This window comes from Heloderma suspectum, chromosome 1 (assembly GCF_057233095.1).
Source record: "Heloderma suspectum isolate Gila_16-S chromosome 1, 16-S_ref, whole genome shotgun sequence".
NCBI classification, from domain to species: Eukaryota; Metazoa; Chordata; class Lepidosauria; order Squamata; family Helodermatidae; genus Heloderma; species Heloderma suspectum.
Window position 1 is genome coordinate 26255006 of NC_139458.1, and position 15983 is coordinate 26270988.

Below are 15983 nucleotides of genomic sequence, written 5' to 3' on the forward strand. Positions count from 1 at the left end.
CAGAAATCTGAGCATAATCAGAAAGTGTGAAAATACATTTTAGCAATCATTAATATATTAATGGAATGTAGAGCATCTTCAGTTCATAGAAGCGCGAACATGTACGAGGTCCAGTTCTATATTTCATGTACTCAAATGGATTACAAAGAACAATTCTTCACCATAGTTAACTTTTACAAAGGCCAGCTGTTGTTTCAAGTAATCAGCTCAACACATGGTAAACAACATAGATATATAATCTAAAAGCATAGCCCATTCTATACCAAAATTTCAAGATGCAGTAAGCCATTAGTATGGTGACGTGGCTAGGGGACTATGATGTGAAGCAGGAAGTTCATGGTTCAAAGAGCAGAGTCCCAGCTCTCTGAGCATGAACTCATTATATGGCCTTAGGCAAATTACTCTCTTTCAACTTCAGCCTCCCATTTGTAATATGGGGATAATAATACTGGCATATCCTATACGGTGGTTATAAGAATTATTGAGAGATCTAAGAAGCCTATGGGTGGGAGGCATGATTTGACTAAAACTAGGGGTAATCAGGGGCAGGGTTTGTGGATTGCATTAAGCTCCCTTGTCTTTCCCAGGCATTTTTGCGTTTTAGCTTTCTAGACTTTTAGCTCTGCTGTTTTAAATCTGTATTTTAAATCTCTATTTTGCTGCTAGGTTTTATTCTGGTTGTATTGTTATATTGTGGCTTTAATGCTTTTATATTTTATATTGTTTTACTGTGTGCTTTTTGGTTTTAATTTTTGTGAACCACCCAGAGAGCTTCGGCTATTGGGCAGTATAGAAATGAAATAAATAATAAATAAAATAATAATAATTTCCCTCCATAAACTGAGCATTGTAAAGTTCTGTACAAATGCTGATCATTATGAATAATAAATAAAAGACCATATGAAGCTCCCAAAATGGTAAAATACACTTTAAAAATTGAAACTTCTGGTCCAGTCTGCATTTGGTGCTCTCTTCTATGGCGTCTGATTGCATTTGACAGAAATATACTGCAATGCATTTTTAGGACCACTAGAGAGCAATCTTTGTAAACACATGTTTAAAAAGACAGGCTAGACAGCAAAACCTAGCTGTGTTGGCCATGAGGAAAAATTCCAAAATCTGTATTAGTGCAATAGCTTTATTAAGCCAACCAAAAGAGTACAAAAATGCATTACACTAATATGGATTTTGGACATTTCAACGGCAAACTGCACAAGAGACTGGCAGAAAACATTTGAGTATCAATAACTGTAGTTAATGCAAAGTAACTACATGCAAAGTCTTTATGAATACCAGAAGGGACAGCCAGAATTGTTCTTGGTCTTTTTATTAATTACAGAAGAATTACATTAGAAGACTCGGCTTACAGTACTATCTGCAGGGAGTATCTTTTGGAAGGCTTTTAAACAAACCATTCTATACTCAAAGTTTTAGATTATGTTGAATAATACAAGAAAATGAGAATTGCATCTCCATCCTTGCAGGTATTAAAATATTTTTTTTAAGTTGCAAACAGTGAATCTTATTAGTCAAAATGAGCAATTAGGTATTATTATTAAAAGCTGCTCCAGTTGGTAGTCTTCATGTAGTTCCTTTTCCACTTTCTACTTCAGTCATGATGACTGTTAATATTTACTGTGGTATTCTTAGCTGAATGCAAAAGAGAAATGAGATGCTGCGTTTTTAACTACCAAATGATTGTGTTTAAGCCTGGAAATTACAGGTACAGGTTTTCTGTACAGATTACAAACCTTCCCTTGCTTATATTTCTGCTGCCAATCTCATGCTTTGTCCCAAACTTGTCCTGCTTTTTATGCCATTCACTCTTCTCCTACATAGTATGGCCCTGAAGTTGTCCCTAGTTCCTTATTTACAGTTCCTAGTTTCCTATGTGATTTAAAAAGGCAGTCACAATCTGAAAGACAGCCTTGAGCGCCACTTTCTTGGTGGAAAGGTGGGGTATAAATTGAATAAATAAATAAATAAACAAATAACCAACTTATCAATACCCCAAATGTAAACCGAGGATTCCCTCCCACCCGAATCATACATCAGTGTTACTCGTAGAATCTGTTCCACCACATCTGGAAGTTTCATTTTGACACAAAGTACTCTCAAGTGGAAGGCCTTCAAGAAAAAAATTGCTTTACACTAGAAATGCCCATATAAAATAGGAACTGGGTTCGGAACATGAAATAAACCTTGACTTGCTCGAAGTTTACCATGCATCTAGTGGACTGTGCTCCAAGTGTCCAGATCAAAATGAAATTTTGGCATATTAATTTAAATAAAGCACACTCAAGTGGGCTGCACTCAAGAATGGCATTGCTTTACGCTGGAAATGTAACTAGAACCAGGAACCAGCTTCGGCCTCAGTCATATATTCCTGCTAACGCCACCTGTCTTATCATTCCCCTACCTACATGTCAATAGAGCTCTTGTTCCTTTGGATATATAATCTGGAGATTTAATTTTAAAACAGCTGCTCCATATTAGGGTTAATACAACATCACCACATTTCTACAAAACAAATTCTGAATGTGAACAATAGGCTGACTTACTTTTCCATCCTTAGATGTTCCTGCAACCTGACCAGTTGCTATGGTGATCCTGTCAGGATGGACAGCTAGGCTGCAAAAAATAAAATAAAATAAACCCTTTTGTCAAGCAACTATTTACAAGCAGTGTTCACAATGCAATCTAAAAAAACAACCCAGAACTCTCTGGACTTGATATTTTCTGAAATATTTATGCACACAGAAAAATTCTCAATTCTTTCCTTTTCTTATCTAATATTTAAAGGTTAGATTTCACCCGATAGCATCTGGTAATAGCACTGCTTTCTTTAAAAAAATTAAATTGTTATTCAAATTTGATAATGTATTTCTCCTGAAATGCTCAAATTTGTACCATCTCAACCCACGTCTTCCAACCTCAGGCAAATCCTATGAGAATAAATTGTCCAGGTAGGGTTCTATTGCACTTGCATCCTTTCTGTAGGCTTTCCACTGGGGCATCTGGTTGATCACTGTGGGATCAAATTAGTCCCAAATTGCAAAAGAAAGAGAGAGAACCAGAAGAAAGATAAAAATGAGGCAGATGAATTCATTAAAGTAGAAGCTGCTAAATTCAATTAGTTCCAGTGCCCTATTTAATATAGATGATTTATCCGCTAGGCCGAGGCCTGTCCGGTTGATCACTGTGGGATCAACCAGATGTGGAAGCATAATGTCAGACTACATAGGCCTATGGACTGATTCAGTACAGCTCTACCTATGACCTTATGAGGACTAAAGGTATAGCTGCCTCATTGTGGGATGGAGCCCACCATCACATCCAGGGCCCCTAAAACACAGCACTGGTCCTGCTGTTATGCTTCTTTTACAAGAAACAGGACACACTATAAATGGTTTTAATTGCTTCATCCTGGTTTGTTTTCAAGGTAACACTGTCCTATGGCTTACCACTTCACATCATCATTATGACCAGTGTAATGTCTCTGCAGTTGCTCTTCGACGTTGTACAATACAACAACAGATGCTATGAAATACACAGTTTCACCCGTTGGTAAGAGGTACAGGTTGCTGCGACAGTCCCGACCCCTATAGCCATAGCTGGCATCTTAGTTAAGATATAACAATTCCAAAATTACAATGTGAACTGTAGGGTTCCCAGACTCTTGGAGTGTTCAACAGCTTATTTCCGTTTCAGGTGTTAGAAGGAGAGTGTGCCATTCGGAATGGATCTCCCCACCAAGCTGGCAAATCTGCAGATTTGCCAGCTAGGAAGAGCTTCATTTCAAGTAAAGCTACTACTCTACAGGCTAGAGCCTTCCCAGTCATCAACAGATCTACTCATAAACAAGCAGAATTGCTACTATACTTTGTGGGGGCCAGCTCCACAGACACAAAGGACAGCAGCAGAACAAGTCAAGAGGAGAAGGGATAAGAAAGGATATCCCCTCCCAGAAAGGATCAGTAGCCCATACATATGCTTATCTCCAAAACTCCAGCATTTGTGGGTATACCTCCATTTTAGTATTTTCATAATGTACAGCTCATGCTACTCCCTCTGTATTCTGCCCATTCCAAATATTTGCCATTACTTGCCTTGTCTTGAAAGAATTTAAAGATGCAGAGGAGGGAGATTAAAGCAATACAAAAACAGTATTTCAAGTGAACTTCCTAACCAATTAGAAGTATCATCTGGCTGGAGGAGATCTTCAGTAGGTCAGCCAATATATTCCTCTGCCTCATTCTACTAGGATTGATTTCATTATATCTAGTTCAGGATAATTGCTCTCATTATCCTAGTGTTAACTAGCCAGATGGAAACAAGATTGCAGAAGGGTTGCAGTGCGTGTGTGTGTTTTAGCAATGAGCCAGAATCTTATTCTGTTATCACCAGCGCAATTCCTAGGCAGATCTAATCGAATCATGGGAGTTAATCTATATGCAAAATGGTATTAATTGGCCTATGATGTTATTTAACACTAAGCATGATGCAACAGTACTCTCTGTGATACATGGTCTCTCATTATTGCAGACAAAGATGAACTGACCCAGCTCTGTTCATCTTTTGCTGTAATCAGCATGACTTATGAAAAACCAATTAAAAAGCTGGGTTCCTAAGTTACATCCACAGCTGCTTTCCATATTACATGTTTGAACCCATACTTTCAAAATGGGCACAGGGAAGCAGATGAAAAATGGTTGTGGACCCTCTTCTTTGTAACCATGAGACTTTGTTCTTGGTCACTTCCCTGCACACTTTTAAAGAATGCGAGGAAGAAGCACAAACCCAGAAAGCAACCCACAAGCACCTAATTAAGAACAAATGGATTTTCCAAAACGGCCATGTTCCTGCAGCTCATCTATATAGTTCACTTGGTTTGTAACACGCACATATGGAGAAGGAAGTTCCCCAGTTTTCAGCACATGAACTTCAGCAGTCTGAGAACAGTTATGTCCATGAGCAATTTATGCATACAAGTATGGAATATAGTCAAAACTATGCATGTCAAGAGTCATACAGTGCCTATAATACTACTGCGGCACGCTTGTTTAGCAATGCAGAGTACAGAAGTCAGGGCTTGTGATCTAAATTGTAACTGGGAATGGAGGAAAGGGATTTAAATGACAAGTTGGGATGGGAGTGTTAAGCTAATAGAGAGACAAGTATGGTGAAGCTTGAGACCTCAGGAAAGGTGTGGTTGAAATCCCACCTTAAAGTTTTATTTAGAATATAACACTTATGTAGGCTACCCAGAAGCTAGCTGAGGCTTTTTACCAATGATACAGACCTCCAAATATTGGGGGAGGGCTCAACTGACCCTCCTTCCTTTCCCACAAAATCCTCTCCAAATATCCATTGTATGTCCCCAGCCCTCATGCTGCCAAGACAGTCCTGATACCTGAGCCTGACAGCCATACACATATCCTCTGTCACGGACTGTTGGACGAAGGCAACATTTGGGGAGAGACAGGAGCACTCTGCATGGTGGCTGCCTTCCTTACAACCACCCCAACAAGCAGCAACCTCCATGCCTCCGCCACCTCTTCCATGGCACTGGAGCGGCAGCCACCACTAACAGAAGGAACACCTCTATCCTGAATGCAGCTTCTGTGTTGGGGCAGATGAATAATTCCTTACTTCCTCCTCAGGTACAAGGCTGGCCCAAGACATTTTGCTGCGTGTGGTAAAGGACAAGATAGCATTCCCCACCCATTCCACATATAGAATCCAGCAGGACTGACAGCTGAATCTTATTTCCACACTGGTGATGGGGCAGCTTCCTCCACACCAGGGGCAGCAGGCTAGCTTAGAGGGGGCAGGACAGTTTAACTTAAGGGACTCTGAGAAAATGGAGGAGAACTGCTGGCCCTGCCCCAGCATCTGCTGACTGAGGCAGCTGCTTTGCTCTGCCCAGTGGTGGGGTCAGCCCTGCTCAGGGACCAAGACCATATTCAGCTTGGGGAAACAAGGCTCTGAGCTAAGGAATTAAGGAAGACCTGAAGGAGACCTGACCATAGCCCTCCCTGTCTTCTACCTGAGGCAATCACTTCAATTATCAGATATAAAGCTATGAAAAGGCCTGCAAGCCTTCACCCTTCCCTCTACGCTGCCTTTCAAACTTGACAGACTTTTAGTAGCAATACTAATAGCAATGACCCACTCGCTTATGGAAAGAAGATAAGCCTGGCAAGTAGAAAAAGGAATCTGTTCTAGGCTCAGGAACCGTGCATGTGTGTGTGTGTGTGTGTGTGTGTGTGTGAGAGAGAGAGAGAGAGAGAGAGAGAGAGTGTTAATGTGAAAGCTCTTAAATAAGAACTACTACTCTCTTTAAAAAGTTATTTCATTAAAAAAAGTATTTTGTTCAAACACATTCTGTGGGCTCTGATCTCAACCACGTAGAAGAACTCGGTGTGAGAAGGATGTGCCCCCTTTTTTCATGATTTGGGAATTCTTGCTCATACCCTGTGACCTCAGAGGCTGACAGTCTTAGATCACAATCAGCAAATTCAACATGACCTTTTAATGGATGACTAGTGTTTAAACCAGGCCTTTTTGCTTATACCATGGGATGCCAAACTGTGGCACTTCTGCACAGGAGCTGGAAGCCTCATGCATCTGGCTATGGCATTGAATCTGGCATCCATTTCTGCCTTCCTTTCCTCTGGTACTTAGCTCAGGAGACCAGAGAAAAAACTACACCAGGGCACAAGGGACTGCATTTGTATTGTAAATGACATTACATTGCACTTGGGACTTGACTTGTGCCAAAAAAGACTGTCCAACACTGACTTCTGCACTTAAGAACAGAATCCAAAATAGAGTTCTAGGAGCAAATAAAGAGAGGGGATCCAACATAATACAACGAAATCCAGCATAATATGACAAAAGAAATAGCTGCGTTCATACAGAAATTATCTCAATCTGTGTGGGCAATTTCTAGGAGTCAAGGGGTTACATTTCCCCCCACTGGAAAACAGTGGGGGGGTGCCCCCCCACTTGCCCGGCCACCACTGAAATTCAGCGGTGTGACAGGAGGTGGTCTGCTGTTGAATTTTGGTACTGTGGAGCAGCAAAAATGGGTTGTTGCTGCTGCCAGCACACCATCACAATTTGGTGGCAAACTACTAATTTTCCTTTGAAAGGGGCCTTTTCTCCTACCGCTGTGCCAGTGGGGCAAGTGGGGGTCACAAAAAAGGCAAACCATGTGTTGCCCACCATTGATCTAAATGAATGTACTGAAAATAATACTTTTTCTACTGATTATGTTTTTTTTTAATTGTGCAGAGGTGCTACAAATACCATTTTTATGTCAGTAGAAGAGCAAACCTGTTTAAGTACATTATAATTGGTAACCATAGCGCCCTACTTTTCTGTAATATGCCTGATTTAATCATCTGATAATTAACTTGTTTTAAACATAAACTTCAGGCTAGATTCAACTGAAACCTTCCTGGAGCTGTCTAGCGGTATAAAGATGTGGAGCAGAAGTTTCATATCACTAATACTCATTTGATTGTTTCGTTGATGAAATGTTAATAGTTCCCAAAAGCAAGATGTCTGTTTTGCTTAATAAAGACAGGTTGCTAACTGTAGTTCTTTGAGGGGTCATCTGTACATTCACACATATGGGCTCTATGCCTGTGTGGAGCCTCGATTCAGGAAACTTCTATAGCTGAGGAATTTTGGCAGGAACCCTTCCCTCACCATCCCAATGCACATGTCCTTAGCAGGTTCCTTATTCCCTTAGTTCCTTGAGACTGACATTGTGACCTCGGAACCAAGAATATCTTCAGTACCCAACATCGAACTTGAGTATGACAATGAGGGGGTGATAGCGGGTGGACTGTGTGAATGCACAGATGGCCACTCAAAGAACTTCAGTTACAGGTAGCATCCTGTCTTTCTTCTTCGTGCTTTCTGTGCATCACACATATGGGTGAGTAGTAAGCTAACTTACAAGGAGGTGGGTCAGTGTCCTATTACAACACAGAGGAAAGGACAGCATAACCAAAGTACAGTCAGCTGTAGCCAGTCTATAATGTCTAACAAAAGTAAACCATGTCAACCAGGTTGCAGCATGAGTTCAGGGATGGCAACCCCCTCGTTGAATGCGACTGATGTCGCTACCGCATGAGCAGAATGATCTCGGACTGGGGCAGAGAGTTTGAGTCCAGCCAGCTCATAGATAACTCGATAGTCTTGGCAACTCCAGAAGTGAAGCGCTGAGTCGAAAGTAGCTGGCCTTGACGTTTGCCCCCATAACAGACAAACCTGTAAAGTGAAAGTAAAAAATGCTCAATCCTTGACTTGTAAAAGGCCAGTGTGCATCGAACATTGAGTCAATGCAAAGACAACTTCAAGGGCACACAGATGGAGAAGCAAAAAACACAGGCAGAATAATGTCCTGATTTAAATGAAATTTCAGTACATTGGGGTAAAAAGGAAAGGCCCAGTCTGAGGACCACTGTGTCCCGGTGAAAGGTAAGGTAAGGCTGGTCTACTCTGAGTGCACAGAGCTCACTAGCACATTGTGCAGATGTAACGGCCACCAGAAAAGCAACCTTCCAGGAGAGAAGGTGCAAGTCCGTGGTTGCCAAGGGCTCAAAGGGCTTGGATGACAGTGCCTTCACCACCACAGACAGGCTCCAGCTAGGTAGCATGGAACAAACAGGTGGTGCCAGATTCCTAATCCCTTTTAGAAATCTCTTCGCTGCTAGATGCAAGAAGACTGAAAACCCCTCAATTGGAGGATGAAAAGCAGAGACAACAGACAGATAAACTCTTAAAGATGACAAAAGGGACAGAAGAAACTGGAGGATTTGGAACAAGAAGCACAGGAACGGGTGAAAATCTTGAGCTTGAGCAAAAGACGAGAAAGCAGACCATTTATTTGTTTAGAAATGCTATGTAGAAGGCTTCTGAGTGGCACTGAGGATCCTCTGTATTAATGCAGGAATGGAGTCAGTCTCAGCCACCCATCTACCAGCCATCAAGCAAAGAGTCGCGAGGTCTGGATGCCAGAGCTTCCTGTTCTCCCCAGCGAGGAGAGATGGGTGTCAGGGGAGACAATGATATCACCCCCAAGCTATTCTGAGTAGCGGAGCGAACCATGGCTGGTGAGGCCACCACAGTGTCACGATGATGCACTCTGTACCGCCCATCCCAATCTTTACCAGAACCTTCATAATCAAGGGAAAAGGAGGGAAAAGGTGATGCAACACTCCCATGCAACACTCCCAGTCTCTGAAGGAGGTTGCAGGTCACCTCTATTGACCAAAGATGTTGGCTCAGCGTTGACGCCACCTGAAGCCAACTGTCGATATACAGGTACACCTCTGTATCTTACATCCGAAAATGAGAACTGACCACTACCATGCATTTGGTGAATTTCCTCAGAGCAGTGGCTAGGCTAAAAGGTAGCACCCGGAACTGGTAGATGTTGGTATCAATGATGAAGCAGAGGTATGATTCTTCGATGGCGATGTGGAACTATGCATCCTTGAGGTCAACAGAGGAAATTTCATGCAGCAATAGGCACGAAATTTCAATCTTGAGGAAGACTTTCCTGATGTCATTGGTTGAGGATGCTGCTGCTATGAAGACCTGACTTCTTGAGGTTGGTACCTGGTAGTGGAAGGTTGGAACCAATGCCATTGTCTGAGTGCTAGAAGGGGCATAAATCCCATTTGACGTGCCATGGTACAGGCCTTCTGTACTGAGTACAATGCATCATCCGTTTTTGCATTGAGCAGTCCCTGACTGTCAAAGGGTAGATCCCCCATGTGTGCTTAGTTTCCTGAGGAAAGCCAGCTGATCTCAACCAGATGTGGCAACGTAGAGCAATGGACCCGACGAGGACCTCTGAACTGCAATCAGCTTGATGGCGAGATGTATTTATATATTGCCTTGACAACTTCATTACCTTGGCTTAGAAAAGGTGGCCTAATTCCTTCTTATCATCCGGTAGATGTTTAAAGAGGCGTCCAGTTTTATCCCCCAATAGTAGCTGATACCCTGACATCACTGCCTGGTAATTCAAGATTTTTAGGCCCATCGCTGCAGAGGAATACAGTCTCCTCCCAAATGTGCTCTCTGAGACTTTTCCTGTGCAGCCTCTACCACCATTTGAGTTTGGAGCAGGGTGCTTGAATAGGTATTCTGCAATGGCTTCTTGCAAATGATACATTCCCTCCAAGTGCTTTGACAGTGATGGCACAGTGGAAGGGGATTTCCAGGACCGTTTTATACTCTCTTCCAGGGTGGGAAGGAGGAGTACGGCAACAGGTCAAAACAGTTCAGCATTCACCATGTCAAAAACTGGATCCTGCACCATGGAGGTTACTAGTTGGGTTTCCAAACCCAAAGATTGAGCCATTCTCATCATCTGATTAGAAAATTGTCCAAGATCCTCTGATGGTGAGATGGCATCATTCGACCCAACAACAGCATTAGGTGAGGAAATTGACATCGGGCAGGAGGACTGAGATATGGTGTCAGACTAATAGCCTCCATACTGGAGAACGGTGATTCCCCCAGTGGTGCCTGTGGTGGAGCCTGCTTGTCACCTTCTTTGCAGGGAAGCAAAGACTTATCACCAGGGTTAAGCTATAACTGTGGCTGTAACCATGGCTGGTGGCTGCAGCAATGGCTGTAATGTAGCCAGTGGTTGCATTGGTGGCTGTAGCATGGCCAGCAGTTGGCCATGAAGCAAGAATGTTGGTACCGGGATTGCTTGTTGACATCACGGAACGGGATTAGGGACCAATGGAAGCACTCGAAAGGTATCCTCTCGATTTGGAGGGCTTGACAAGGTAGCCAAGGGGTGCCAACAGTAGCAACTCCTACCCCAATATCAAAAGTCAGGATGGCGAGTGGGGTAGTACGGATCATATGGATCATACTGATCCTCATCCCAATCATGGGGTCTCCTGTATCAAGAATCCCATGTCAGATGTCTCTCCCATTCAGAGAAAGTGATCTCAACCGATCTCTATCCTGGGTCCAGAGTTTCTTGATGCCAAAGCCAGAGTTTCTTGATGTCAGTCTCGCGATGCTCCATACCATTACAGCCAGCATGAACAAGGTGGTAAAGTGGATGGAGCAGATGGGGATTGGTCCCTGATCTCACCCTCCGATGTATAAGTTATCAGAATGGGGTCTGCCAGAGGCATCAGGCTCACCATTGGAATCAGTGAGAATAACACTGGTGGAGTGGGAGGTGCAGTCGTCGGTACAGGTGACCATGTTCAGTCCTGAAGCACTGGTGGAGCAATGGGAGACACGGCCGGTACTGGAGGTTGCTGTCGATCCCAAGACACTGGGCCAGAATTGGGAGGAGTGGTCGGAAGCGAAGAACGTGGTCAATCCTGAGGTGGGGTGCTGGGAGATGCAGCCAATACTGGAGGTCGCTGTTGATCCCAAGATGCCCAGGCAGGATTGGGAAGAGTGCTGGGCCAGAGGGAAATGCTTGATCCCAAGTAAAGTCATCTGACTTTTTAGAAGACTTTTTCTTCTTTTTAAGTTCTGAAGAAGACAGACTAGCCTGTTTTGAAGCTTTAGCCTTTTTGGTTAGCTTCTTAGCCAGTGAGAACATCAAAGACCAGCCTGGAGTGGGAGGATCCTGTGTACTCGGGAAAGTACGATGTTGGGGGGAAGATATCCCCACCACTGGGGCAGGCTCCTGCTCAGCAGGCGAGCTCCCTAAGGGTGAGGTTGGTTTCTCCACCATACCTTTTGGCTCCTCAACTGCTTCTAGCACTTGTTTCTAAAGAGAGGCTTCCAATTGGTCAGAACGATTCCGCCTCACCTGCTTCAAAAAGGCTTGGAAATGATGACAAGCCTCAACAACGTTCCCTTCTCTGAGGCAAAAAAAGGCAAAGAGAACACTCGTCAGACAGAGATAACTTAGCCCCACAACAGACACACTTTCTAAATGGCACCTTAAGGGCCATATGCCTGTGACGGAGATTGCAAGAATGCAAAAAACAAATAGCAATAAAAACAACGCAAAGTCAAAGGGAGAACACTGATAGGTAAGGTGGAAGACAAAATAAAACCTCAGCTTTGAAAATACTTTCAGAGTGAACTGAACACAAGGGAAATTCCCTCATGAGGCTACTAGAATGGCGGTCAAAAGAGAACTGTGGGACTAAGCGGGAACCCACAATGGACATGTGCACTGGGACTGTGGGGGGAGCATTCCTGCCACATTCCTCAGCTATAGAAGTTTCTTGAATCGAGGCTCCGCACAGCACACAGCCCATATGTGTGATACATAGAGACCACAAAGACCTTTCAAATGTACATTAAAAAAAGCACACAAGAGATGAACAGCTTTTAGTTTAATGTGATACCATTAAAAAAGGATACACCCATTCCAGTTTAAGCCTCTTGGCCGGTAGTTCTGCTTTTGCTTCCAAACTGTAAGATTCCACTTGATCTTTGGGCATGTACATGGTAACAGGACGTCCACGCAGAAACATTTTAACATATCCTTCCTCTATAAAAAGGTCAGAAATATAAAGACTTACACACACAGAATATCAGTCATGTATGCCACAATTCTTCCAGCCCAAGCCAATATTTTGCCTAATTACATCTTAAAGTTGTATTGGGAGAATGGGCTTTTCCCCACAAATGCCCAGAGCTTGATATAATCAATTATGCACATGAAATCCCGTCTGCTTTAAATTTCTTTAGAAACTCAATAACCTCATAATCAGATGACACATAATAAATTATACACATAGGGAAAAAAGAAAGCATAACTTTCTGGAATGAAATACAGATCTAATTTTTGTACTCAACTGTGGAAGAAACCCCAAAGATTACAATTAACACAAAAATGCCACTTAAAAATCTTTTATTTATTTAGATTGAATATTTACATATCTGGGTATCAGCATCTATAATTGCCAACATTCACTGCATCTTAGTGTAAAGCTAAACTTTACACTTGATATCTACTGTTAGAAATACACTGGAAATACAACGAAGACAGTCAGTTAGTAAAATGCGCTGATGTACATGCAAACAATGGCTAGATTTTAAAACATAAATAGCAACAAATGGCAACACAAAGAAAAAACATAAAAAAGAATTACAGACCAGAACTCTGCCAACATTAAATAAACATGCTTAAATACTCTACTTGGTGGTGCTATAAGCAAGGTATCCATGTAGAGAAACATTAATTTAATAGCAGATCTGAAAGTACTGACTTGGGGACTTCATGGGGCTTAAAAAACTAGGTGATCTAGGAAATGGCATGATTGTCTGACTAGGGCTTTTAGGAAATGGCAAAGCCAAAGGAGGTTTCTTGCGAACAGCTGGTGTAGCTTTTCGAGATTCAGAACTTGCTGTCTCCTGCTGCTCCATCGGCAGATCAAGGGATCCAGCCTTGTTTTCATCCGAATCAGGAAGTTTTGGAGTCAATGACATCAGTAGAGTTACTAGATGAAATAATCACGGGCATAGAGAAAATGGAAGGGCAGAAGTAACAACATTATGAAAATCAGAGAGAGAAATTTAGGTCTACTAAAATATTGCTAAGGATTTTCAGACACCATTAAACAAAAGCCACAGTTTAGGTTTTTTTAAAATAGGGCTTTACTTTAATGATGAAATGACAAAATGTATAAGTCAGTTTTAATTAGAATTCACTGAACAACAATATCATGTTATATACTTATTAGTTAATAAAAACTTAAAAGTTGTTGCAGTGATAAGCACCGATTTTAAACAAAGCACTTTTGCCTAGAAATATATCCAAAGTTTAACCTTTGAATTCTGTTTTTGGTTTTTAGAAAAACAGTTTTGTTGACAGCAGACAGGCTTCATAGTTGCATCACAGTGTAAAAATGTACCTTACACTTGATACATATTGTTAGGGATACTTTGAAAGCATGAAAAGTTACTAAGGTGTTCAGTATTTTACATTTTTGTTTTGAAAAAAAAGTACAGAATAGATGGACATTAACAATACTGGAGCTGCATGGGCAGTTATGGGTGGCTACATTTCTAGCTCCTTATCAAGGAACAAAGCACACTTTTGTACTTAACAGGGCTATGTAGCACATATTGAAAGCTCAAGTGCCATACAGGCTACAATTTTCACATCACTTGCTTATCAGAAACTATGGGACTATCTAACATTAACGCCCAGTGTTGACATAATGCTGCCAATCTTCAAAACAATCTGGTTAGGAGACAGGAAACAGGCTCTGAGTACATGGAGTCCCTGCCTTTCTCAGGTGCAAATTTCCCCCATTTTTTCCTTTTAGGTTTTAATCAAGGTTGAGTCTAAACAAATGTTAACTATGGTTACTGCTCACCAGATTTCCTATCTTAACTAGGATTTAAACTAGAGTTTGAAGTCAATCTTCAAAGCCTGGTTAAGAGAGAGTCTGATTAGCATTAACCATGATTAGTGAGGGTGCAGATGAACCCCTAAAACAGGGGTGGGGGAACTTCCAGGGGCCGATTTCCCTCTCTCACCAGGGGCCACACTACTGAATTTGTTGCCAAATTTTGGTGATACGGCAGCAAAAAAGGGCAAGTTTTTCTTTAAAACTGGCGCTTCTTTTCAGCCATGCTGCCACACTGACAAATATCGGCAGCAAACTGCTGCTTGTTTTTCTTCAAACAAGGAAAAATCTGTCATTTTTTGCTGCCAAACCACTACATTTTGGCACAAATTCACCACTGGCAGGCGCATGCGACCCCCGGGCCTTGTGTTGCACATCCCTGCCTTAAACCATAACTGAAGCCATTCAGGGAGGGAGAGCGGAATCAGCACTGGAAAAGGGAGACAGAGAAAGTACACAGCCCTTTTCCAATTTCTTAACCCTTAGCAGTGTTGCATCTGCACAGGGCCCCATGTAATTTGAGTACTGGGCCTAAGACTAATTTTTACTACTGCAATTTTTTCCTGGAATATGTAATACATACACTTCGGTTAAACACATATCCAGTAATTGCATCCAAACATTAGGAGACAGATGCCTTTGGGAAATTTGCCAATTTTGGCCCTATCCCAAAATTTACCATGCAAGCAAATAAATGTTTAGGTGGGGAGTAGCAACTACAGTACCCTCAGATCATAACACATCATAACATTATACCTGTATTGCTCAGAGCCTCAGGGCATTTAGGACCAGGATGTTAAGCTGTGTAAACTCTATTCTGGGGAACCCAAAATTAACCTAAACCAACCTTGCTATCTGTCACTTACTAAGGATGGATAATAATCCTTTTGAGACAAACATCTTGCCAGACTTACGGTCCAGGCGCCCTTTGACAACAGATATGTGGAAGCAGGCTAGTAAATGTTTCTGTTTGTTTTTTACACTACTGCAGTAGGCTGTTCTGGACAGTGGCATGCCCTGTATCACTTTGAATACCAAAACAGAAAAGGCACACAGATATTCAAAGACACAGAAAGAATAACAGATGGCAAGTGTCTTAGCATAACAGACTGCAGTAAGAGATACTGGTTTAAGGAGATGAAGCCACTGGATATAAAGAAGAAAGATAAAGCAACCTTAGTTAATACACCTGCAGTATTCATATAATATTGCAGTAACAGCTTGCAAACAGCACTAAGCAGATAGTGTTGAATGCTATTAGCATTAAAACTAACAGCACCTCAAGTTACTTCCATAAGAGACTGAAGGATTAACGTTACATGTGGCTTGTTTAACAATTTGGCCTACAGGAACAGAACTGCCCATGATTAAGAAATTAGCCATATATAAAACTAAGAAGATGCAGATGAATGAGATATTGGTTAGGAATAAGCCATTTGTATAAATGCAATCCAAATCTGTTTACTCTTTACAAGCAATTGATCAAGTGTGCATAGATTACAACTTGGTTATATGTTAATGACTAACACAAACTCCCCACGCTGCATATTCACTAACCCTAATTTGACATCAACACAATGTTAAAAAAAAGCATTGAGATAT

At 41.9% G+C, this 15983-nt stretch overlaps 1 protein-coding gene across 11 annotated transcripts in view; it reads right to left on the bottom strand.

Annotated features, from left to right (window-relative positions):
* Positions 1-15983, bottom strand: part of EML1 (EMAP like 1) — a 213462-nt gene that overhangs the window by 44138 nt on the left and 153341 nt on the right. For 10 of the 11 annotated variants that reach the window (XM_084838920.1, XM_084838987.1, XM_084838943.1 and 7 more), the window contains 3 exons: positions 12385-12514; positions 3465-3614; positions 2562-2631 (listed from right to left, as the gene is read on the bottom strand). In XM_084838920.1, coding sequence (XP_084695046.1) covers positions 2562-2631; positions 3465-3614; positions 12385-12514 — 350 coding nt within the window. Of the gene's footprint in view, positions 1-2561; positions 2632-3464; positions 3615-12384; positions 12515-13341; positions 13467-15983 lie in introns of all 11 variants that reach the window. The other variant, XM_084838998.1, reaches the window with a different exon arrangement.